This window comes from Lycorma delicatula, chromosome 3 (assembly GCF_047948215.1).
Source record: "Lycorma delicatula isolate Av1 chromosome 3, ASM4794821v1, whole genome shotgun sequence".
NCBI classification, from domain to species: Eukaryota; Metazoa; Arthropoda; class Insecta; order Hemiptera; family Fulgoridae; genus Lycorma; species Lycorma delicatula.
Genome location: NC_134457.1, coordinates 152,666,244 through 152,691,839, shown reverse-complemented (window position 1 = coordinate 152,691,839; position 25,596 = coordinate 152,666,244). Strand labels below are relative to the sequence as shown.

The following is a 25,596-nucleotide window of genomic DNA, read 5'->3' as shown; positions in this document are numbered from 1 at the left end:
TTAGAGAAAATAGAGATAATTTTAAAAGGGGTTAAAGTAGACTTGAATTAAGAAGAAGCGTTCTATTACCATATAAAATAACATAAAATTCCTAACTCCTGTTGATTTCAGCATTAAATATAAAAAATTCTAAAATTAAAGTACAAAGATGACCGTAGTTTTATAATTTTTTTTTTTTAAATCTGATTACTAAATATAATTATAATTCAATTATGTAGATCATAATTTAATATTTTTTAGCAATTTATAAATATTTGGTTTATTTCACAGTTAATGATATTTTCATATAAATAATCTTAACGCATTAATTTTTTAAACATTATTTTATATAATTCTTCAACTATTTTTGGACTAAATAGTTTCCATACTTTACTAGCTGTTATTTTACCACATACGGAAAAACAAGGTCTCAATCTTTCAAAAGGGACCAACATACAATGAACAACACAAATACACCTTATTGTCTCAAGGTTATCACCCTGACTAACACCGTGTGTTTTTTAGAAAGTTAAACTTCTCAAATATTTGTTTAATTTTAATAGACGTTATTTACATCAATTTTCTCCGAATTAAATTCTCCACAAAGGCAACTAGAAATTTTTATTTCTTTATTAATAAATTATCAAAGTTATTTTATTCCAAATCAAAAAAGCGTTTTTGATTTCCAAATCAAAAGCGTTCCAAACCGACAAAACGTTTTCGTGTTTTACCCGTTTTTCTTAAAACCTAAGTAAGATACAGGTTTAGGACCACTTTTATTCAATTTCGTAAATCAAAATCCACAAGGTATCTTCAAATTTTCCCCTTGATTTGTACCCCCAAAAATTTTAGTTAGGTTAATTTCACAGAAATAGCAGAAAGCAGGGCTAAATGTTTCGCGAGCCGAAACTCGCTAAAAAACCGTTTTCTGCTTATGTTTATATGACTTATTTCATATTTTTGGCTATACACTCATCTCCCCAGAGATTTCCGGGCAATTTGAAATCACTCTGTATGATATATATATTATTATTATTATTATTATTATGCTTTTACGGCCAACATGGGATCACTTAAGTCAATTTTAGTTAGATCTTTTCTGAGAAAAGCGTGTTATTTTACTCTTCCGAGCTGAGTATTTCTTCATCCGTAATACTGATATATATGTAATATATATATATATATATATATATATATATATATATATATATATTTTGTTTTTAATGTAACAAACAAATGAGAAAAACCAACCGAATCTATTAATTATTGATAGAAGAGGAAATTTAGTTATTTATTTGAATGAGATAATACTTATTTTTTGTTAGCTATTGCGCGATATTATCAGCCTGATTGTTGATTATTTTTGTACTTTTTTTGTTCTGTGTGTTTTTATAAAAAAAATATTGATTCTTTTAAAATAATTATTTGATGGTCTTTTTTGTTTTGTTCAGTTTTATTATTAGGTTTTCCTTATTTGGTGTTCCTTTACCTTGAGCTCATATTGAGGTTGCCACTTTGGTTCAATAATTTTAGATAGGCTCATACCGAAGCATCGGGGTGATGGAATAATTCAATTTTTTGTTTGTATTTTATTTGATTTTTAACAAATTTTTTTTAGTTATTTTAGATTTTTTTAGTTATTTTTTGTAAAGATTTCGTTTATTTGGTTGTTTTATTAATAGGACATTTAATTTACCTTAAATAAATTTAATTAAAAATATATAAATCAATAAGTAACTGAATTAAAAAAAAAAAAAAAATACTATATGAAAATATTATTGATTTACAGTAATATAATGAAATCTTCTAATTTAAGAACTTATGAAATATTAAATTTGTAGATAAATCTGTAAAAATAAACTCAACATAACATAACTCTTTAGTCTTGTAAACATTTTCATTATTGCCCAAACAATATTGTGCCAAATTATTCGATTGGTTGTTAAGTCGTTGTCCTTACATTTTAATTAATATTATAATTAGTTGCTTCACTCTATAAGCCGATTTTTGAACATAAATGAATACCTTAATTAACATGGCATTCTTAGAATTTTTTACAACACGTTTGGAATCTTTCTAGTTTCAATATTACAGTTACTCAGTATACCTCAAAATTGAGCTCATTGTCTTGAAAGGTTTAAAAATTTATTTGTGTACTAAACAACCGTAAAATGCAAAATCAACTTCCACATATATCCGTTTACTGACAGTGGATAAAAAGGAAATTTTCTTAAATGTTAAAACTTTTTCTTAAGCTAGATAATAAATAAAATAAACTTGGAATATGGGTAAATAAATTATCATAATAATTATAAATTATTGTGTGACATACCATCCTGTCATGGTTTGTCACATAAAGACATACCATGACAGGATTTTATTTTTTAATGAAATATATATATATATATATATATATATATATACTGATTCCTCTAACTTTTTTACTAGTTAAAACTATTAATTATATAATATTTCATTGCGCAAAATAAAAATTTATAAACTGTATTAAAAAAATATTTTTTTTAAAATTTGCTTAAGGTTGTTTTCAATTATACACAAATTAGTTATATTCAAAATTATCTATAAGGATTAAAAAATTATATTTGAAGCAATAACACACACACACACAAAGCAGTCCAGTCTATCTTGCAACTGACTTAAACAGAGCGTTTTGTAAGGCAAAAAACGGTAATTAAAGTTGCAATTACTTCGTTAATCCAATACTGTACTCTGAACGTTTATTTTATACTATCAACCATTGTAAAGTATGATTGTAACATTAAGTGCACTTAATGCACATTTTTAGTGCATTTTTTTTTTTCAAGTGAAGAAATATAATTAAAAACCGAGTTCAGTACAAATGATTTTTACAAGTAAAAGAAAAATCATATTTTTACATTTTTGTTCATTTTGTGATAACTAATTCTAAAATTATTATGTTTTTTAATAACGAATTTTTATGATTATTTAAGGTTTAGACAGAGGGATTAAGTATTGTGAAAAAATTAATGTAATTTATTATTATCGACCAAAATTAAATTTATAATTAACTACAAAGACTTTTCACTAATTTTTATTTTACATCAAACACTTTTAACTCATCTTGACACAAAATGTAATGATAAGTGAAAATATTCATAAAAAGGGGAAAAATAAACCAACTATAATAAAATATTCTTCAAGTTAAACATCATTTCCTAACGTTTTCTGAAATAATTTACCACTTAATTTCATGAAGTACTTTATAACAGTTTTATATATTTTTTTTTATTAACTTCCCATCATAATGCTTTTAATTTTACGTTTAGACAGTTAGAAAAATTCTTTTGCGGTAAGGATTTTAATTTTGAACGGATTTCTGTTTAGGCTGTTGTGTTTTTATCAAATGATACGTTTTTTTAATCGTAGAACTGTGTCCTTTCTCGTGTATAAGTGAGGGGAGTACGTACGAGTTCCAAAAATAAGATGTCCTAAATAGTGGAAAATTTTTTAAAAATCGACAAAGAATAAATGTTTTTTTCACAGAAAATGAGATTCTCAAATGTACTTCGGGTGAATAATACCCGAAAAAATATTAAACCGATTAGAGTCTATAACATGAAGTATTAGCGCAAAATAATTATTCTTTTGATAACGCAATACATAAATTCAAACCTAAGAAAAATTATGTAGACATCTATGTAGATACAGCTCTATTCAAGGAACAACATTTAACCTCTCTGTTGTAGTAAGAGCCCTAATTTATAACATTCATGAAAATGGCTTACCTATTGCTGAAAATGGGCTACCTATTTCCAATACTAGAATTTATATAATTTGAGAAGCAAAATGAATTTTCCTCAGTTCCTTCTTCATTGAGCCTAATATACTGCTGTATATTGCATGCTAAGTCTGCTGAATTGTAGAAAATAATTAGGCCTAAAAACGACGCTTTCAGTCTGTTTACCACGGGGACTACTTGTGCAATAAATTATTTCTGTATAAAGTTACTCTAATTCTAATTGTGTCTTAGGTAAGTTATACACGCTACAACCATGAAAAACTAAGGAGGTTTGTGTAAAGTCATAAATTACTCGGCCGTTTATATAGGAAAAATTGTCACTTTCACTAGTAAATTATATTCGGTGGACTTTTTTTTTATGAAAAATGAGAAGGTTTCTTAAAGTTCTAAAAAATTTCCTTTTTATTTGCTTGCTGAGTTGCCATACCAAAAAGTCAAATTAAAATTTTCAGGATAACCTTATCTAAAGCATACGTAAAGTTAATAATAATTATCCAAATCTTATCTTAAATCAGGGTAAAAAAAACTGCGTTTACTAACTCATGATGGACTTCACTAAAAATATAATAAGAATAGAAATGAATTCGTAGAAATTTATCATTTTTACGGATCAACGAATCCGTTTGGACAAAAGAAATATATATTAAAAAAAATTTAATCTTTGAAAATTCACACACACTCATAAGCGCACGCACAAGATTCATTCACACACACACACACACACAAACTTTTAAATCTTTTTGATATTTAAAAAGTATCAATTAAATTTTGATGTTTAAAAAAAAAATCAAAAAATATTCAACCCTTTATTATTGCAAAAAATTTCAACGGGATAAAAATTAGTTAAAAAAAAATTTCAAAAATTTAATCTAACATTAATTATTTATTATTTAAAGTATTGTAGACACCAATAAGATTTTCTCTAAGAATAATGGTATTGATTATACAACTAGAGCATATATTAATATCTAAGCTAAAATCACCTGGGTTTGAGTGAGTTTGGCATGCTAATTTATAGCATTAGAATCATTTTAATGTTCTCTTTTCTCAGTAAAATTTGGCACCTAATGCTTGTTTGATAATCCTTGTTTTGAAAATGATTTGTATCGTGTCATTAACAGCTATTTAGTTATGGATATTATCGGTAATAATAAAAATAATTTAAATTTTTAAGTTGTATGAATCTATAAAAGAAAAATGTTTTCTGAGGGTATAAGTTCAGCTGATTATTCATTGTTTTACAATGTATATTTACTACTGTTCTATTTATCAGAATTAAGCTCCAATAATCGTGAATCTCATCATTCCGCATGAACCATGGTGCTTCGGCAATCGCCGTCGCTACTTTGTTCTGGAATCGTTGTACAATTTCCACATTACTAGTACTAGCTGTTCCCCACAATTCTAACTCATACGTCCAGATTGGGCGCAGGAGAGCCTTATACATTAAGATTTTGTTGGATAAGGTGAGGCCTGAGTTCCCCCATAGCAGCGAATGAAGTTCCCTCTACCTTGCGTTCAGCTGTTTCCTCTTCATCCTAACGTGACACTTCCAGGTCAAACGCCGATCCAGGTGAAGTCCCGGGTACCGCAAAGTTTTCGTTTGCGGATCAAGAGACCATCGAAGTGCACACTGGAACAGTCACCCCTCCGCATGGCGAGTGTGACGTACCTGGAATTATCTTGATTAACCTTAACTCTCCACTTTTTCTGCCACACGCAGGCACTACGCATAGGTACTTAATTTCAAGTGACTCTGATCTACAGTAACTTCATTCAATTTCTCTTCAATTTTTTTGTCTTTTCTTAATATTAATTGATATTATTTGTAAAACAGTTAAGTAGTTAATTTTAATTTATTTTAGATGAGTTTTGTAAATTCTTCTTTTGTTTAAAAAAATTCATCTTACTAATTTTTTTTTTTAAGTTTATTGTATCTGTTTTTATTACATTGTAAATAATGTTCTAAACATCTTTTTACTTACTGAATTTTTTTTGTATTTTAGTCTTTTGTTAAATGCGATCAACATTAATAATTTGAATGATATGTCCAGTACGTATGATAAGGCTTTTTTAATTTTCAAATTATCTTTTTCTCTGATTATCCGGATTCGTCCTTACATAGGTCAAATCGGATAATCGGCGTTCTACTGTTTACAATATCACTAAAATAAACTTTTTCTTTTTCTCTCTATCTATCTATTTCATATATATATATATATATATATATATATATATATATATAGAATATTAAGTAATGGAAAAAAATATATGAAGTACACTTTTAATGCTGCTACATGGACACAAGGTAGAAATCCAGTACCTCTTTCTCTCATTTTAGTAATACCATGTTCGAAGTTCAGCTTGGCATTTTTCACTTCTTAAAATATTTCCATGAATACGTATCTAGCTTATATATTGAATGAAGTATAAGAAAAAGGTAAATAATAATAAAACCCTTAATTAAAAATGTTAATTATTTTTACAATTATTCATATTTTGGTGAAATAAAACGTAAAGTTGTACATAAATACGATAGCAAATTGATATTTTTGATTTTCTTTTCAAATAATAAATACAAATATTTTCACGGATCATAAATTGTATATATTGCACAAATGATTATAAAATTCATATAAATTTTCCATTAAATAAATTTCTACATTTATAACAAAACAAAAAAAAAGTTAATGATTACTACCATTATTATTAATTTTATCACCGGAATTTATATTTTAAATCATTCCGATATTTCTTTTTTGTAGCTTTAGTTACGAAGTTAAGGAATGGTTTCCCACAACGAAGTTATTGTGCGTGGAGTGAGGTACAATTTATGTTAACAATTAAATGAAGTCGGGAAAAGAGAAGCCGCAGGGGTGGAGTCGTTTCTACGTGGAATTCTAAACATCGTTTTAAATTAAGCAGTTGAGAAGTGCTTGAGTTAAATGTTACCGCGTTAATGTTTAAGTGCTTTCTACCCTTTAAACTGCAACAGACAAGAGCATACGTGTACATCGAAAAAGAATAACGTTGAATATTTTTTTAAGTACCTGCCTTAATAATTTGCAAATGTTATTTTATCGCTGGAAAAAACTTGAAATAGTTAGAGAGTTTGTTTTTGTATATAAATTTATATTAAAAAAAATTATCAAGAGCTTTCACATTACATTACTTAATAACTCAAAAAAAAAAAAACAACGTAACCCGACCTTTTATAAAATGTATTTAATATTTTAGAGAAGGTCAGTTTTCTGATTTTTTATAGTGTATTCCAATTAAACAAACTTATAAAAATTGTTTGCTATTGAGTTTCAATTAATAAGTATGTAAATAATTATTTTATTTTTAAATTTATAATATTTTATCATCCTTTCTTTTCCATACTCTCATAAGCTTTTTTCCTGTACTTATACTTCTTTTTATTTTCTCGAACTTTCAAATCAGAGTAAGATTTACATAACAAGTAACAGTTTAGAAATCTATAATTTCTTCTTTATGTGATATCACTCGAATAACTTGCAAAACGATAAGTTACAGATCTGTCCGAAGAACATTTCATTTGTTATGAAAAGAGCTTCAGTAGAAGGAACCTCTTAATTTTTATAAAAACTAAATAACCAATAAGCCTTTCACAGATGGATCCTTTCTTTGGTTTTATACAATATATGTTTTATTTTTTTATCCATTAGAATGTTGTCACAATAAAAAAATATACAAGGATGATCAAAAACATCGCTTTTCCAACCCATAAAATAGATAGATAAAAATCAGATCGATAGAAACTATATTAAAAAGAAAATTGTAGAAATTTAAAATCATAAAAATAAGTGGCCAAAAAAACAACATTTGAGATTTTAGAGGTTTACAAAAAAAAATCTATTTTTGTGAATCCAGACAAACAAAGAAGTACAACTAAAGTTTAATGAGAAATTACTATAAGCATTAATAAATGAAATAATTATAAATACTGTAATAGTTTTTAAACTAAATGTGCTTATACTTCAATAAACCAGTAGTAGTCAGATTAGAATTAGTTCAATTTAAGTTAGATTTATAGTGTAAGTCTGACTTACTCCATAATCAGTAATAAGTCCCAAGATATGGTACTACAATCAAGAAATCTTTAAGGAAAATCAGAATGAAATTTCATTTTTATTATTCATTAAAAAATACGATTAAAATATAATTTGTAGCTTACCGCCTCAGAGGCAAAGGTATACTTTGGTATACCTTTGCCTGGTATACCTAAGTCTACGGGTTCAATTCTTCATTAGGATCTAAAGAGTGTATAAAGCAGTTAATGACCATAGTAACTGATATGACTTAAACCAACCAAAAATATATTAGATGGGAATATTAATTCTTAATAAATTTGAATTCAGTAAGTAATAAGGATCTTTTAACATACTTTTCAATGTTTTCAATATCTTTAGAAAGTTCTTAAACTTTTATATAAAAATATAATTACCGATCTCTGTGGCGGATCTGGAAGTCCCGGGTACGAATACCGGTCAGGCATGGATTTTTTCATACGCTACAAATTTACGCTCATATTCCTACGCACAAGCTTCGAAGTTTATATGGTGAATTAATCATTCAAAAAAAAAATATATATATATAAAGTAACTGACAATCTGTAAAAGTTAAATTATTTGTCGTGAGAGGTGATCAAAATATTACTTCAGTGTCAAAACGGTGTTATGAAACACCCTATTAATTGATGGGTAAATACAGACCTACGTAGTTTTGTTTTTCTTTGTAATGCCGTTCACTTTATACTCCTAAGGTTGTATGTTAAAATTTTTGTTGCTATGCTTTTAGTTCTTTGTTTATTTTTATTAGCAGAAAAAATTTAAAAGCGTTTTAATGTTAAGTATAAATCCATTTATTGCGTGGGTTCAGTTAGTAAATTGTATTTGTCATGATTTTCTTTTTCTCATTAAACATAATTCTCTAGGCTTTCATAACAATATAATATATTATCATTTTTTCAAAGAAGCGAAAAAATGTAAGTATTAAAACCAGACAATTTTTAATAAATAATACATATAATCTGGAACAGTAAATTTTTATAATTTTTTCACCAATATTTCGATTTGGAGTGTAAAAAGAGGTATTATTTGCCCTGCGGTAGATATTCCCCACGTCCGGAACACAACATCTACGTTCCACGTCCAGGGCGGCAACAGCTGTACTCAAGTACATTACATATAGCTAGCTAACGGGGTTCCCAGTGTTGTTTCTCGGATATGCTTTTTTCGGTCGATTTACGTCTATAGGCCGAATTACAGGACTGGACTTTACGGCCACCTGCAGATACGACATTCTTAACGATTACGGAAATGGATTAATACCGCCTTTAGAGCTGGCGATGTGGCGGCCACGGTCAAAGTTATTTGCAGGTGTAACGGAGACCTATCGTCGTCCACATGCCCCCCGCGATGGCAAGCATGTAGTTAAGGTGCCCATGTTCGGAGCATGGGAGCCCTGAAAGCTTCGGTGTGTAGGGGCCTGGAGTCAGTGCAGAGACTGCGCATCCGCTCTCTGCCAGGACATATGCCGGTTCCACCGGAGTACCGGAACGGACCTCCAGGGTTGGTAGCCCTGGAGTGGGGGTGCACCCCGGCGGCTAGCCTTACTACAGAAGGGATTATTTGTTCATGGAAACTGAACAATTAAACGTGGCAGAGGGTTCACGCAAACACCCTCGTTTAGAACCGGCTGTTTCGCCTGAGGCGAAACGCCGAAATAGTACGGAGATTAAGAGGATTGAGATTGAGGCTAGGAAAAGCTTGCAGAAAGCTTTTTTCAAGAGCAGCATCCCAAAATCTAAGTATTCGGTTATTACGAAGGAAGAAGGTAATTTCTCGAGGGTGAGTCCTTTCCTCATCGCTCGAGAAATAAACAAATGTGCTGGAGGTCCTGTTAAAGAAATAAGAAAAACTTTCACGGGACTTCATGTAGAGACTGTTAATGATATACAGTCTCAGAAGATTCTAGGACTGAAGAAAATTGGAGAATTAGCTGTACGTGTTGATCCTCACGGCACGCTCAACACCTCAAGGGGTGTTGTGGTCTGTCGGGATCTTCTTAACTGTACGGAGCAGGAAATTGTAGAAGAATTAGCGCCGCAAGGAGTATAGGAATGTCGGAGGTTGAACATGAGAAGGAATGGCGAAGTCCTTCCTTCTGCATCCCATGTTCTTACATTTAACCGGCCTACTTTACCGGAGAAGATAAGAGCGGGCATACATGGGTCGGATGTGCGGGCATTTGTCCCGCAACCAATGCGATGTTTTAAATGTCAACGCTTTGGACACACCGCTGTTAGGTGTGAGAGGCCGCAAATATGCGTGTGCGGTGATGCAGTTCATGAAGGAGAGCCGTGTAAGGAGCCTCCTACCTGTATAAACTGCAGAGGACAGCATTCCTGTAGATCCAGGAACTGTCCTGTTTACAAAGACGAAGAAGCTGTGCAGGAAGTAAAAACCCTGCAAAAAGTCAGCTACTTTGAAGCAAAAAAGATCGTAAACGCCCGCAGACCTAGAGCAACAACAACATATGCTCAGGCTGCGGCTGCTGTTCCTGCTCCTGCTCCAGTTGCTGTTGATGAGAGTGTAATCATCAACAAACTCGCACCTACCTTGGCTGGCTTAATTGAGAGGATAATCGAAAACAAAATGAAGCCTTTCAACACTAAAGAACCTGTTAAGCCAAGAATAATTGTACAGCCTCCTGAAGACACATCTGCAAAACAAAAAGTCGCTCCAACACAGAAGAAAACGGACACTAAACCTGATATCCAAGTCCGTCTTAGCGAGATTTTAGTTGAAGATAAGAAAGTGACAGCTACAGAGTCTGTTATGGAGGCTCCCAAGCCTCCTGTAACTGAAGTGGCCTCTAAGCCTCAGAGGCCACAAAAAATTTCACAGGGGGGACGAGTGTCCCCCTTCCACTGGCGGTGACCGGTGCGCCCCCCGTGTCGGGGAGCGGCCAGGTTGCCGCCTCTCAATCGGCGCCTGAAACCGGCGCCGATCCATGCCCGTCGTCGTCGGCGGCTTCGGTGGTCTCCGATTTGGAGACCGGGAGCTACACCGGCGACGATGTTCTCCGCGAACATGCCGTTCGCAATATGGAGAGGAAGAGAAAAAAAGGATGGCCGAAAGGAAAACCAAGGTCATAATTTAATTAAAAATTAGCGAGTCGATTGTACAATGGAACATCAATGGATGCTTTTCAAACATCCATGAGCTCCAACGCTTGGTACATGATGTAGACCCGATTTGTATATGTCTGCAAGAAACGCATTTCCGCCGAAATGAAAATTTTAAATTAAAAGGTTTCGATATATTTCGGCGAGATCAACCGCCAAATGTATGAGTTAGAGGTGGAGTAGCTATATTACCATCGACGAGAGCTACCACCGAAGCGGTTGTTCTAAACACCAACCTACAAGCGGTCGCCGTTAGAATGAAGCGTCCGCTCGAGGTCACTGTCTGCAGCATATACTTGCCGTATTTTGATTGGAATAAGGACGACATAGCAAGACTAATTTCCGAGCTTCCCCCACCTGTTTTACTGGTGGGTGACTTTAACGCTCATAATTCTCTCTGGGGATCGGATCGAGTAGATCCCCGTGGAAGAGAACTGGAAGGGTTCCTGATGAACTTATTATTTTAAACGACGGATCAGGAACCTTTTTCAATGCCAGAGATGGATCGACGTCCTGTATAGATCTTGCACTTATAAGCGGATCGATAGCACCGAGGTACAGCTTCCATGTCATAGACGATCTGCATGGAAGCGATCATTTCCCGGTGCAAATTGTAACTGATGTTACAAGAAAAACATATCCCGTCTCTAAAAGATGGTTATTTGATAAGGCAGACTGGACGAGCTTCACAGCTAGAACGACACTCCCAGAAACAACTGGAGTTATCGGAGACGATGTCGACGCCATAACAAATGCAATAATTCAGTCGGCATCGAGATATATTCCCAAAACATCTGGGAAACTTACAAAGAAACCCGTTCGATGGTGGAACGATGAAATAAGTGAAGCTATAAAAAGAAAGAAAAGGGCGTATAACGCCTTTAAGAAGCGTCCTAGTATAGAAAATCTTGTTGCCTTTAAGAATTACAGGGCGTATGCAAAACGTCTTATGATAGATTCGAAAAAACGATCCTGGCAGCAATACGTGTCATCCATCGACAAAACTACTACTGCATCAGATGTTTGGAGGAAAGTGAAGGCGATTTGTGGGCGTAATGATTTCGCTCCCATATCTAGCCTTCAAGATGAAGATGAAATAAAAGATACTCCATATGAAATTGCAGAGCTGTTATCCAATCACTTCGAAAAGGCCAGCAAAACGGCCAACTACGAGGAAGGTTTTCGAACCAAAAAAGAAGAACTCGTAGGTCTACTAAATTTTAGAACTGAGTATAATTACTCATATAATGTACCATTTAAAATGGAAGAATTCACGAAAGCGTTGGAAAAAGCAGGTAACACAGCTGCTGGTCCGGATGAAATCCACTATAATATGATCAGGCAGCTGAATACCACTGCAAAGTGTAGATTATTAGAACTTTATAATAAAATATGGCGGGATGGAACGTACCCGCAGCAGTGGAAAAAAGCTGATGTTGTTCCAGTACCAAAGAAAAATAAAAATTTAACAGACCCCAATAGCTACCGTCCTATTTCTTTGACGTGTGCTATGGGGAAAATATAAAAAAAATGATTAATAATCGACTCGTCTGGGTTTTGGAAAAAGAAAACCTGATATCACCGTATCAAGCAGGTTTTCGACAATACCATTCTACCACTGATGAGATTGTATAAATCATTGGTTCAATCTAAACTAGACTACGGATGTATCGTATATTCATCCGCTAGAAAGTCGCACTTAAAAAAGTTAGACGTAGTTCATAATAGCGGAATAAGATACGCAACAGGTGCTTTCCGCACAAGTCCGGCGGCTAGTCTGATGTCTGAAGCCGGAATAATGCCACTACATTATAGAAGAGAGATCCTCTTGTTAAGATATGCAGAAAATATATGGGCTTTCCCTGCACATATAAATAATAAATTGTTTACGAATCATCCCATGGCTGCATTATACGAACGTCGTGCTACCTATTCCAGACCAGCCGGAATTAGGTACCACGAATTAAGAAGAAAATATGAAATTGCTATACCAGAGACTCAAGCAATTTCTACTAGAGAAATACCGCCATGGCTCTTGCCAGCGGTAAATACAAGTTTGGATCTATCTCAAGGAGAAATAAAAAAGAAACCAGCAGTGATCATCCAGCAGGAATTTTTGGCAACCGTCAGTAATTACGAAGAACATATTAGAATTTATACTGACGGTTCTAAAACCGAACATGGTGTTGGATGCTCGATATATGTAAATGAAAAAGCCCACTTTTGGAGACTGCCAGATGTGGCCAGTGTCTACACGGCAGAACTCACTGCAATTCAGCAAGCTCTTCGCTACACTGAACACTATTGCGAAGAGAGAGTGCTAATATGTTCCGATTCATTAAGTGCACTCGTCGCAATTCGGAACAAGAACATTAAGGATATCCTAATTGCAAACATCCTGTCCATTTTATACGTACTAAAACAACGAGGACAGCGATGCGTATTTTTATGGACTCCGGGGCATGCTGGTATTACAGGTAATGAAATCGCAGACGAAGCTGCCAGAAAGGCAACAGTCTGCGATGATTTGGATGCATTTCCTGTAAGAGTGGCAGATGTTAAAAACCGTCTAACAAATATAGTAAAAAACAAGTGGAATGCTGAATGGAGGAGATTAAATACAAAATTAAACACAGTAAAATCTTCTCCTTATAAATGGAAAAGCGACTATAAGTTGACTCGCCGTGAACAAGTAGCGGTGACCAGACTTAGAATCGGTCATACGCGATTAACAAATTTATATTTGTTAACCGGCGAAGTGAGACCAATGTGCGGTGTTTGTAATAAAACACTGACAATCAAGCATCTTATAGAAGAGTGTACCACATATGAGGACCTCAGAAAGAGGTTCCGTTTTAGAAATAATATTACTGCTGATCTGGATAATGGAAATGAAGAAAATATAGTTACATTTTTACACGCCAGTGGACTTCTTAAAAGTCTATAAAAATGAAAGTTTGAAGCTGTGACAAAAGAAACTATAAGCGGTAGTATATATATATATATAAAGAAAAAATGGTATTGATAAGTTTAATTTTAATTTTAAATGTATGCATATATACATAAGGGAGTCTTGAAACGTGGCACGTATAGTGACGGGAGGTAGCCCTCTTGCCTAGGCCATTTTGGCTCACCTGCATTCAAGAGCAGTGAGTCGGGGTGTGTCCGATGATGGCATGGGGGACCGGGGACCCTCAAGGGTGGATTGAGGGCGCGAGGCTGTGGGTGTGCGCTGTGCATGCCTATAGCCTGTTTATAAGAAGGATTCAACTGCCACGGCACCCTGGCGCGACTGATATACTGCTCAACGGCGGTTCTGGTCGCCCCGAGGGTGCTTAAACATACTATAAATGAGACTCGTAGAAGAAAGAATGAAAGATATGGTAGGATAAGTTTTAATTTTAATTTTAATTTAATGGTCTTTTGGAAACCTATCTCAAATTTTAATATTGGGGCCCTTTACACCCCATAAGTGAATGTGATTGTCCTTGTCTTTATGTCTTAAATGTTTTGTGTAGTTTGTGCTTTTAAATAAAATGTAAGGGCCCTTTACACCCTTACATATGACGATCCAGATGGTGATAGTAGTTTCTTTTAAAGATTGTGACGAGGGCTAATGACCTTAGCAGTCGATGCCCATAAAAATTCAGAAAAAAAAAGAAGAGGTATTTAGGCCTCTTCTGCTGTTATATGATAACATATAACAGTAGAAGAGGCCTACAACAACATCATACAACATCTTCTTTACAACTTCATAGAGAGCGATTAACAAATAATCACTGCGCACATACTGAAATTTATACAATGTTTTATACCGTAGCAAAAGAGTATATTAAATTCGACATATAATCCTAAAATAAAGCGCTCACCAGACTAGGAATTTTTATTTTTATTTTTATTTTCCTAATGTGTACGTTGCAATCTGCTCAATTCGTCAGCAATAAGCAAACCCTCTCCACAGCTCAATGAGGTAAGGTTGATAGATGTGACATGTAAATGAAGTGCACTCTTCTACCAACTCCGGCCGACCGTACTTGAGACGTGTGGTTAATTGAACCTCGGGCACCAAAGTACACCGGTATCCACTGTCTAGTATTCAAATCTGTATAAAAGCAACGAATCTTTACCAGGATTTAAACCTCAGACCCTTCGACTTAAAAATAAGCTGTTAAACAATTGATTTTCATCCAGCCCGGTTAGTTAGATTAAGAAATTGATGTTAATTTTTCAATTTACGGATACGGTTTTATTTACAATAAACTCGCACGTATAAACCTAAAATTAAAATAGGTTCCGACCAACTAAATTTCTTATTATAGGAAAAATATTCCATTATAGTTAAAAAATCAAAGAGAAGGACTTTAAATTAAAATTGAATTTTTAAATAATATGTAACCTACGTATAATATTATACAAATTTGAGAAAATAATTTTTAGGATTAAAAAATGTCAAGCCTGATCGGGATTTCAAGTCACGAGCAGTTAGACAAAAGGAGAAGACGCTACCAACGCCGAGCTAGAACTCTAGAAGACAGAGAGAGAGAAAGAGAGATTGAGAGAACACTAGAGAGAGTTGAATGGTATATAAACATACGGATTGACTGATAAGCGCCAAAGTAGCGAGTAATCACCAAATTTTGTATAATTATCATACAATATCAAAATGAAAATTTTAAGATAGTGGAAATTTCCCACAACACGGTACCGTTCAGAGTGCTACTATGAATCAGTGTTTTTTCCTGGAAACAGGTTATTTCGTCACACAAATTAATCATTTGTTTAATTATTATTCACTCACTCTACTTGTACGTTAACTTGTTCTACCGCGATGTAGTACAGGGCTTGATGAACGGATGTATTTTTTAATAAATAAAATGAAATCTGAAGTGGGTAATCATTCTACCATTATTTTTCTTTATGTAAGGTTATATAATTTTTACCTCGTAAAACTTTAAAAAATTTAATCTTAGTTGTTATCATTTTCCTTGTACGAAGGGTGTTCTATAAAATGTAAGTTAATAGACATACAGACATACAATTATAAAATAGGTTGAAATAAAAAACCGTTAAAGAGTTAATATATCCACAGAATGGATCAGTATTATAAATCAATCCTAAAGATTCAATTAACTAATCATATTCAAGAAAGGAACAGTTGAGAATAAATACAAACAAAACCTGAAATATAAATGTATGTGGAAAAATCAACAACATGAATGCTATTTGTTAATGGAAAAAAGTTAATTTTGTTATTACAAGGGCTAAAAGTTTGAACGAATTGTAAACTTTATTAAATCGAATTCAATTTCGAATATTAACTACTGTTTGATTACCAATCTGTATTAAAATGTAGTTGAAATACAAATAACAATCTAACGATTAATATATTTATAATATTCTAAAACTATCGTGGAAATAACAAAAAAAAAGTTAGAGTGTTTGAAGTATTAAGAATAAAATATGTATGCTCGGGTAAAACAATAAAGAAAAAAAGCAGCATGTTACCACGTGTAAAGCTTAACGTTGTGTTCGTTTGAAGTAAACACAGCTTATTTTGAGAATGGTCACGTACCGACATATCCTACAACAATCGTGTATTAAGCAAACAAAGGTTGCAAAGGCCCGTCATTTACTTGCTGTCTGCACCACTGCCACCGGTCTCTACGTTACTACACCGCACCGCACCACACCGTTACCGCCGGTACCGGGAATGAATATTCATGTATTTCACACCCGTGGCACACTTAACTCTACTCTGCTCGACTCCAGGAAGCCAATGCGACGTCCGCCCTGCCCTGTTCCAATTTGTAATTCCTGCTTAGATATCCTAGTCACCCTACCGCGCTTGTTTCCCCGCTTCCACTCCATTTGGTATGGCGACAGAACAAACATTCTACGCAGTGGTATAAAATGAAATTTTAATGCTAGAGTTAAGGTGGAAAAGTACATGTAGCAACCGACACATACGTGTACAATTTCGTTGCATAAGCATCTACGTACTTTAATATATCACTCGGAGAAATACTGTTAAAAAGAAAGAAAGAATGAAAAATGGAAGGGGAAGACAAGATAAAACGAGAATTATGATCCCGTTATTTATTCTTGGTTTGATGTAAAAAACAAAACTGATAATAAATGGTAAAACAAATTTATTTTTAAACAAAGTTTTTTTAAAAATAATCCTTAATATACTACACTTAAACCTTCAACATAAGTTTCTACACAAAGTTTAGTTACCAATACAGAGAGGTAGAGGTAGATTCAAAACCAGCACTCAAATTCCTTTCTTTAACCGAAGCATACACTACACTACTAACTAAAGATTCATAAGTTAATGAAACGTTTATAAACCCCATTATAAAATTATAAAAATAACAAAGATATTAAGAAATTATTCCTGAAATTCTTGATTGTCATTCATTTTCCCCTCATCAACTTGTACGATTGTGTGTTACTCAAAGTGTGAAAATAATAGAAAAAATTCACATACTTTTTTATTTGGTAATCACTGTGATATTAATGGTATATATCCTACAATGCTTCGTTTGTGAATTACGACTGGTAAAAGATTTTGCTCGAATTTCAGCTACCTGAGTGAAATGAGGTTGTGCTGAAATTTTTAGGAGATTAATTAATGAGCAAAATTAACGACTTCTTATGTTTTTCGATCTGAAAAGTCGAATAAAATAGGTTTCAGGACCGTATCTGCAGTATGTATTGAGAAGTATGGGATGAAAACCAATAAATTGGGGTAAAAAACCCTTTTTTTTATGTTTGAAGTACATTTTTTTTTTTTTTTTAATGACAGAAATACAATAAATTATTTTGAAAAATTATTATTTAAAAGTTGGCAATAAATAACAATAGAAAATCAACAATGGGCAATACTGTTAGTGTTCAAATCATTCTGTAAAGTACATTATAATGAGGAGGGATGATTGTCCCGAAGTCAACTTAGACGGGGCCGTTATCCCGCACACTAACTGAGTTCCGTACCTTGGTCCTTACCCTGATCGTCGTTTAACGTGGAAGTACCACATGAAAGAGAACAGGAAGCAACTTAATACCAGGTATAGGATGCTTTACTTATTTTAGGGTAAGAACTCTTACCACCTGTCGTTGTTCAATGAACTTTTGATGTGCAAGGTGATTTTAAAACTGGTTTGGACAGTGAAGATATCCGGTGACTTAAACGCCATCTTGGACCTTTTCTTTTTGTTTGTTTAACCTCCGTGACCAGTTAGGTGTCGTTTCAAAGGATGAGATGAATGAATTGTAACGTGTGTTAAAATGTCATGCCTGATCGAAATTCGAACCCGGGACCTCCGGATGAAAGGCCGAGACGCTAACACACGGAGGCCGGTGTCATCTTGCACTTGCGATATCTGAGTGACACTTGAACTGATTCGGTATCAGACCTGATAAACGTCTTTACTATGCCTTAGTGAAGAACACAGCGCCCTTCTATTTCTTTCCGTGAACACGTTACGCTAATATATTTATCTCTAACTGTTGTATAGTAACGCTATTACTTTTTGTTTTTTCACTTGACTCTTGTGATCTCTTGAAACTTTGTGATTACAATTAACGCAAGTGTGTATATTTATGTACCTTTTTTATGTATTCATAGTTTATTTATTTATATATGTACGCACTTTATGGGGGTTTGCCGTATACTCCTCTTCACATGCTTTTTGTTAGGCAATTTACATGTAGTTCCTTAATCGGAACCGATTGTAAATACACAATTGGTGAGACAAAACATATACATATTTTAATGCTGGTTGTTCTGAAATAATACAGCTCGTAAATTGTATGTTCAATGAGGGTATGAAATTTTATTTAACGAGGTTTTTTCTATTAAGTTTAAACGTTGTACCACATTCAAACTTTTTATTTATTTATTTTTTATAAATAACATAAATTATAACAAGTTTAAATATGGTAAACAATTATTTTTCTCTGTTCGTAAAACATTATGTTATTTCAAGTTAATACAAACACAAGAAATTAGAATATTTTACCAAAGTCAAAAAGATAAAGGAAAAATGAATAATTTAATGGAAGGAGAAGCATTTTGTTTAACATCTGAATTTGTTTTTAGGAGATAGAAATCTAATTACATAAATTTAACTCTAAAAAGGTGTCTTCTTCCGTCAGTCAGACTACACAAATTTTTCATGATTTGATTTTTTTGTAAAATTTATATGACGGTAATTTATTAATAAATTTCATCCAGTAGCTACGAAAATACGTAATTTAATTGTGAGAATAAAAAATAGGGTGACATTATTCATTTCAAAGAAGTAGAATTTTCATTGCTAAAACGGAATTTGGAATTTTTTTAATCAAAAAGAAAACACGTTTTATGGTAAACATTTGTCTTAAATACGTAACTTATATTTTTCTGCTGTTTTAAAACTCTAATTAAATTCGTTTTCACCAATCTTGTACTTCAGAAGCAAGCTTATTTAATATTTAACACATTTTCTCTTTTTTACTTTTCTACAAATTTATTCATAATAAATTATACAGATATACACTCCGGAGCAACTGCATGCACTTATGAATAAATACTTAATATAAATATTGAAGATAACTCTTTTAACAAAATGCAGGAATGATAACCAAAATTGATGGAAACAGTTTTTTATTTTAGTTTTTCTTAGCTACTTAGAGACTATATTGGGTTCGGTTCAGTTTTCACTAATTACTCGTATATGTAAATTAAAAAAAGTATTTTAATTCTTACACCTATGGAGGGTTATTTAAATATTAAATGAATTAATAGTAATAAATAAAAATCTTACCCGGTCCAAAGAACAAACTCGATATTGTCACCATGTTTAGCTTTCATAGCTCTAGCAGCAGATTCAACAAGTGCCCAAGGAGAATCACAGCTGTAATCCCCGAATCGTCCATTTGGACGACTGGTTCCCAAACTTTCTTTCTCCGTTTTCCAACAATCTAAAAAAGTTACATCGAAAAATCAGTCACACAATTTAACAGTAGTAATTTTTGCTATAATTTATCTGTTGGATTATAGGTAAAAGATTATCGATATTAAAAATATTACTTCAGTCACAACGATAAGTAAAAATATAAAAAGGAAAAGCAACAAACGTTGTAAGATCTCGCACGAGTAAAAAAACTCAAAAGTAGGAAGTTAATAAATGTTTAAAATATATTTATGCTTATTTCTCATCGGTACACTTATTACATAAAAAATGTCACGTAAATTAAACGATTAATCTATTCAGGCTCGCCAAATAACAAATTAGACATCACTTTTCCAAATACCATCTGCACAACAGAGCTTTCTTAGAGCAGTTTTTAAGCAGATTTCATTTGATAGTAGTGATTTGTTGTACATACTTCATTGGCCGGGAGGTAAGTAGAGTTACCAGTACAATTACACAATCACTGGTAATTACTAGTAATTGCAGAGCATATCTTTGCGCTAAGATAACTCGACAAACTTCACATAACCTCTCTGATGGGAATACAGACCTTGATAGTACTGTAAGATATCGCAATGAAATTAAATAACAATTTAAACTTTAAATAATACAATAAACCTTATATAGTATCGCTGAGTCATGCCCTGTCAATAATTGTTACTCTATAATAATGAACTGTAGTTAAATAGAAAATGTGATAAGACAATGAAAAATTAGATTGCCTACAAAAGTTAAACACACAACAGTTATTTAAACGTATGATAGCCGAGAAGCCCAAATTTGTTTACGATTTCTTTAAGTTTATCTCAGTTCTAGTGCAATTATCATAAGAAATCCATTTCATTAATACTTGAAATGGATGTAAGAAAATTTTTCCAGCACTCGTACAGGTTAGTAAAGTCATTTACAATGCTGTGAAATGACTTCTATCATGATAGAAATCATTTAACAACATTTTTCACGTTTTTTTGTTAGAAGAGGGTTACTGGTACGTCTGCTTGCAGATTCAACCAGGCGTCAAAAACTATAAGAAAAATAAAACTAACTTATGAAGAACGCAGTAAATTCAATATTATATATTAATAATATTATAAGCATATGTAATATCATTTATAAAATTTAATTACTTTTGTTATGTTTCCCAAACATAATCGTTACCTTTGATGAACTCAAAAGATATAACTCAAAGATACAACCCACCAATAATTAATTTTTTTTATTAATTCCAACCATACGTGGAAATGCTATAGTTTTTCTTTTAGCATACTTAATGTAAGATAATTTATATGAAATAAGAAATTAGTTGTTTATAGCAGAAAACTCTCGTAAGTGATTTTTTAAACGATTTACTATAATTATTTTAATGTATTTATATAATTAAACAGTAATCTAAGGAATTAAAACTTTTTAACATTGATTCATTATTACATAAAAATTAAAATTAATAAAGTTTAGGAAGAATTAATATTTTCGGAATGAAAACACTATATTTAAGTAGAGAAAAAGTAAACAATTTTATTTAAATGTGTGGTTTGTAAATAAATAATAATTAGCAATACAATATTAAAAAAAGTTTTAGATAAATTATAAAATTTTTGGTTCTTTTAAATGTGTTTAACGGTATGAAAAAAAAGTTATAAATCTATTAAATAAGAGAAAATTATGAAGTTACGGGTGAAAAAACGGTCAATAATGTGAGTAGTTATAAATTTCATATTCAATCTTACAGAAGTGAAATATCGTTTATCTACGGAGTTGAATTTCAGAGAATAACTAGAAATAATCTATTTTCTATTTTTGAACAATTTAATGTAACATGTATTCAAGCATAAAATTTGTTATACAAATTAATGGGTATAAATTCTCAAATTGTGTCAACGATTTAGATGATAAAATGTGTTTTTTTATTCTGTAAAATACATTTTCAGTCTAATACCGTATTTTCCTTGAGTTGAAGTATTTGAGCAACGAATAAATTTTTTTTAAAGAAATTTTTGGTTATTAAAAGGGTATTTTCAAATTAAGAATATTTTGAAATATATATATATATATATATATATATATATATATATATATATATATATTTATAAATTTACCGCTACATAACTTTATATGAATATCTTAATTAATTTATAAAAAAAAAATATTAATAATAATAATTTTTATATACTACATTTGGTTTTACAAGGGATTAAAAGGTAGGCTACAATTATAAGCCTTTCTGACACAGGTTGGGTATGTTTTACTCACTGGATAGTAAAAACCATTCCCACCAAAAACATACATATCAAGAAAATAATGGTGTTTAAGAGTACCACTTCTTACCAAGGATCCTCTGGGCACCGAACTAAAATCTATTGAAAACCGATGAATAAAAAGGGATCAATACAAGGAAAACTGTGTAACAAGAAAACCCACACCACGTGATAAAGTGCTTCAAGCTCCCGTCGAGGCAGTGAGTAAATATTTCGCTTTCAACCACACATGAATGGGAATATCTTTAACCAGAATGATAGCAGCACTTTACTGATCAGTGATTTTCCATTCGTAAAAACAATTGCTTTATTTCTGAAAATAAATAGCCATTTCAATAAGCTCAAACTTTCCTTAAGAAAACACTTCCCTTTCTTTATAATGGTGTGGCATTTAAAAGTTTCCAAATGAGCTACAAACTGTGCGGTAGAATTATAATAAATTGCAATAACACCCTAATATCAGCATGAAAATCACACAGATATCATAGCGTTAGAAATTACTATTAAAATATTAAAAACCATGTTAGAAAGGTTTTTGAGTCTTAAGTAAAATTGGCAAGCTTTGTATGTATTCTTGTATTAATATGGACGTTTTTAAAATTTATTTAATTTTGATATTATAATTAAAAATATATTTAATAGAGGTTTTTCGTGAATTGTTCAGCACTTAATATAATTTAATTGTTGTTTCCAAGATTTTTATTTGTTTAACAGATGTATAAAAAAAAAAAAAACACCAGTGTTTTTAATACATTTACTTTACATTAATATTTTAAACTGAATACAACAATATAATAATACTTTTTTAGAATAAAATTGCATATAATGCGATTAGAATAATTAAAACTGCATAATTGCAATGTAGAGTTTTATTTTATTACATTACGGTATCTCTAAAATGGACTTCTTTGCACACAGTGTCCTTTATCTTGGAAATATTTCCGTCGGGTTGCATTTGTTTCAAAACTTTCTCTGTTTTATCGCCAGTTCATTTTATAAATGGAATAAGTTGGTTGGACTCCCTTATCTGCTGTTTCTCTCTTTGAGACTATTCTTACACCACTTAACTGATTAAGTTTCTCAAGTTATCGCTACGGTTTAAAAAAAAAAAAAAAAAATCCCCGGGTTTAAAAATAATGTCTCCTTTCGTTTTCTACAATTGCGAAAAAAAAAGTTATTTTTGTTTAATTTATTTTTGTTGGTCGGTTAAATGTACTGTGGAATAACAGTAAAGTTGCGCGATGTAGTAGGCAAAATAAACGAATATGTAAAGAATAAACTTTAAAAAACATAAATTTAATTTAATATATCTTATGATTTTTTTTTAGTTCTTTCATTTCTTATAATTAATCAGACATTATTAAAATCTTAGTGGATAAAAAAAAATCTTTGTAATTATTTAATTTATTTTTCTGTTATAAGAAAATTATTTCAATTACTAACTACAATTTAATTCTATTTATTTTTGAATATAATTAGTTTCGCCTTTAATAAAATTTATTATCTAAACTTTTCTTTAAAATTATTAATAATTACATATCCACAGATTTCTTATGTTGGTATTTATGTTATTTTAATTGTGGATTATAAAAGTATTGGTGATAAAGTCAGCATTAATAATATTTGTAAAAATTTTTATATTTTTTGGGTATTATTTTAAAAATAGGTCAGTATTTATACAAAATCAAATTAAAATATTATGAAGCTATGAAAAAATATACGAATTTTGATTCAGATCATTAAAACTTTATCATTATGTTTTGCATTCTTTATTTTTCTTTCCTCTAAATTAAGATGCACGAATTAAGGGCTTTTAAAAATTAATTCAACATTTTTTATTAATGTAAACGTCTCATCAGTTGCCTTTGGTAAATAGTTAGAATTCTTATTAGAATTCCGTTTTCTATTATGCGATTCAAATTTTAACTAACTTTCTTTATATATATATTCATTTTATTAACTATTATAGTTCACTCTTTTCTTAAGTCCATTTAACTCCTTTTGAAAGAGAAGCAAGATATCTCATCTCGCAAGCGATAAGAAAAGGTTAAAGTTTCATAACTATTTTGTTATTTTGATCAATGTAAATAATGCAGTTATTTCCAGTTTTTATTTTATGTCAGTGACATTTGTTGAATATTAACAATTATAAATAATTAACCATGTTACTCCTTTCGCCATCCTGTAAACTTTAAGGTACTGTAAAAATACCGGTATAACAGACCTAAGTAACGGATTCCTACCAATTAAGAAGAAAGTAGTAAAAAAATAATAATAATAGGAAAAATCAGAAAGGGCCTGAAAGAAATCGTTTTAGTAAAAGTAACAGATCTGTTTAACAATCGTCTTTTATCTGTTTAACAATCGTCTTTTAGTTGCCTACTGACACACTAAATAGATGTTCGTTCCGTGAGAAGAGTTACCGGACCAAGGTTAGGAATGCATGTGAAGGAAAGGACTCGGTGGAGCGTTCTCACGCTTCGGGTTGAGTCCGGTCCGGCAGGTAAAAAGGCTAGGAGTGTGAATACTCCGGGGAAGACAAACTAAAAGTCAGTTCCGCGAGGAAAGTCTGTGAGATGTCAGCCAACGAGAGTATTCTGCGATGAGGTCTGTGAAGAAGTGAATTTCAAACTGAACTAAGTCGGCGCGATTAAGGTATCGGCACAAGGAATGGTTTGGTGAGTTACTGTAAGACTATAAGTGAAAAAGATAATGCACTAAATTTCATTCATAAACTGTAGGGTAGTTTGATTTGTGAACAGCAAAGGTGAGACAACTTTATACTAGTCTTACCTATTGTACTGTTGTTAATACAAGATTAAAGTGTTAAGACTATCGGTCATGTAATGTATTTTTTCAAAGGGATTGAATTCTGGTTTTCATTATTTATTTACCTGTGAATACATCCCGACGATGTCTTTAAATTCTGTTTTGTACGTAATCTCTGTTTATTATTATTGACATTTATGATTATTTGTTTGTTATTGACATTTAATATTATTATTGTTTATTGTTGCTTTTATTGTCATTATTATAAATATTATTGTGAGATGTTTTTCACTATTATTATAAATGATTTACCTTGCTTTACTTAAGTTTCAAAATAATAAATTGGAATTATATAAACATTTTCATTTGTCAATCTCAATCAAATAAAAAGGCTGCAAGATTGTCCTTGTATATAGTAATACAATTTGTTAAAAAATAAAACTAAATCCATAATTTTTAAGTTATAATATGTTACAAAATAACTTTATGGCTGTATTAATTATATAAAGAATATCTTAACATCCATATTTTTAATTGAATTTATACAGGAAACCTTTTGAACAGTAAATCATTAGGAGTACAACGACTGCAAAGATTTAATCTATTAAAATATTCCAATAAATAAACATAGTTTTTTCC

At 31.5% G+C, this 25,596-nt stretch overlaps 1 protein-coding gene across 1 annotated transcript in view; it reads right to left on the bottom strand.

Moving 5' to 3' along the window:
* The window catches only part of LOC142321000 (acid sphingomyelinase-like phosphodiesterase 3b), a 1,240,094-nt gene that overhangs the window by 159,726 nt on the left and 1,054,772 nt on the right, over positions 1–25,596 (bottom strand). Inside the window, exon 5 of the mRNA XM_075358994.1 lies at positions 19,784–19,940. Coding sequence (XP_075215109.1) covers positions 19,784–19,940 — 157 coding nt within the window. The remainder of the gene's footprint in view (positions 1–19,783; positions 19,941–25,596) is intronic.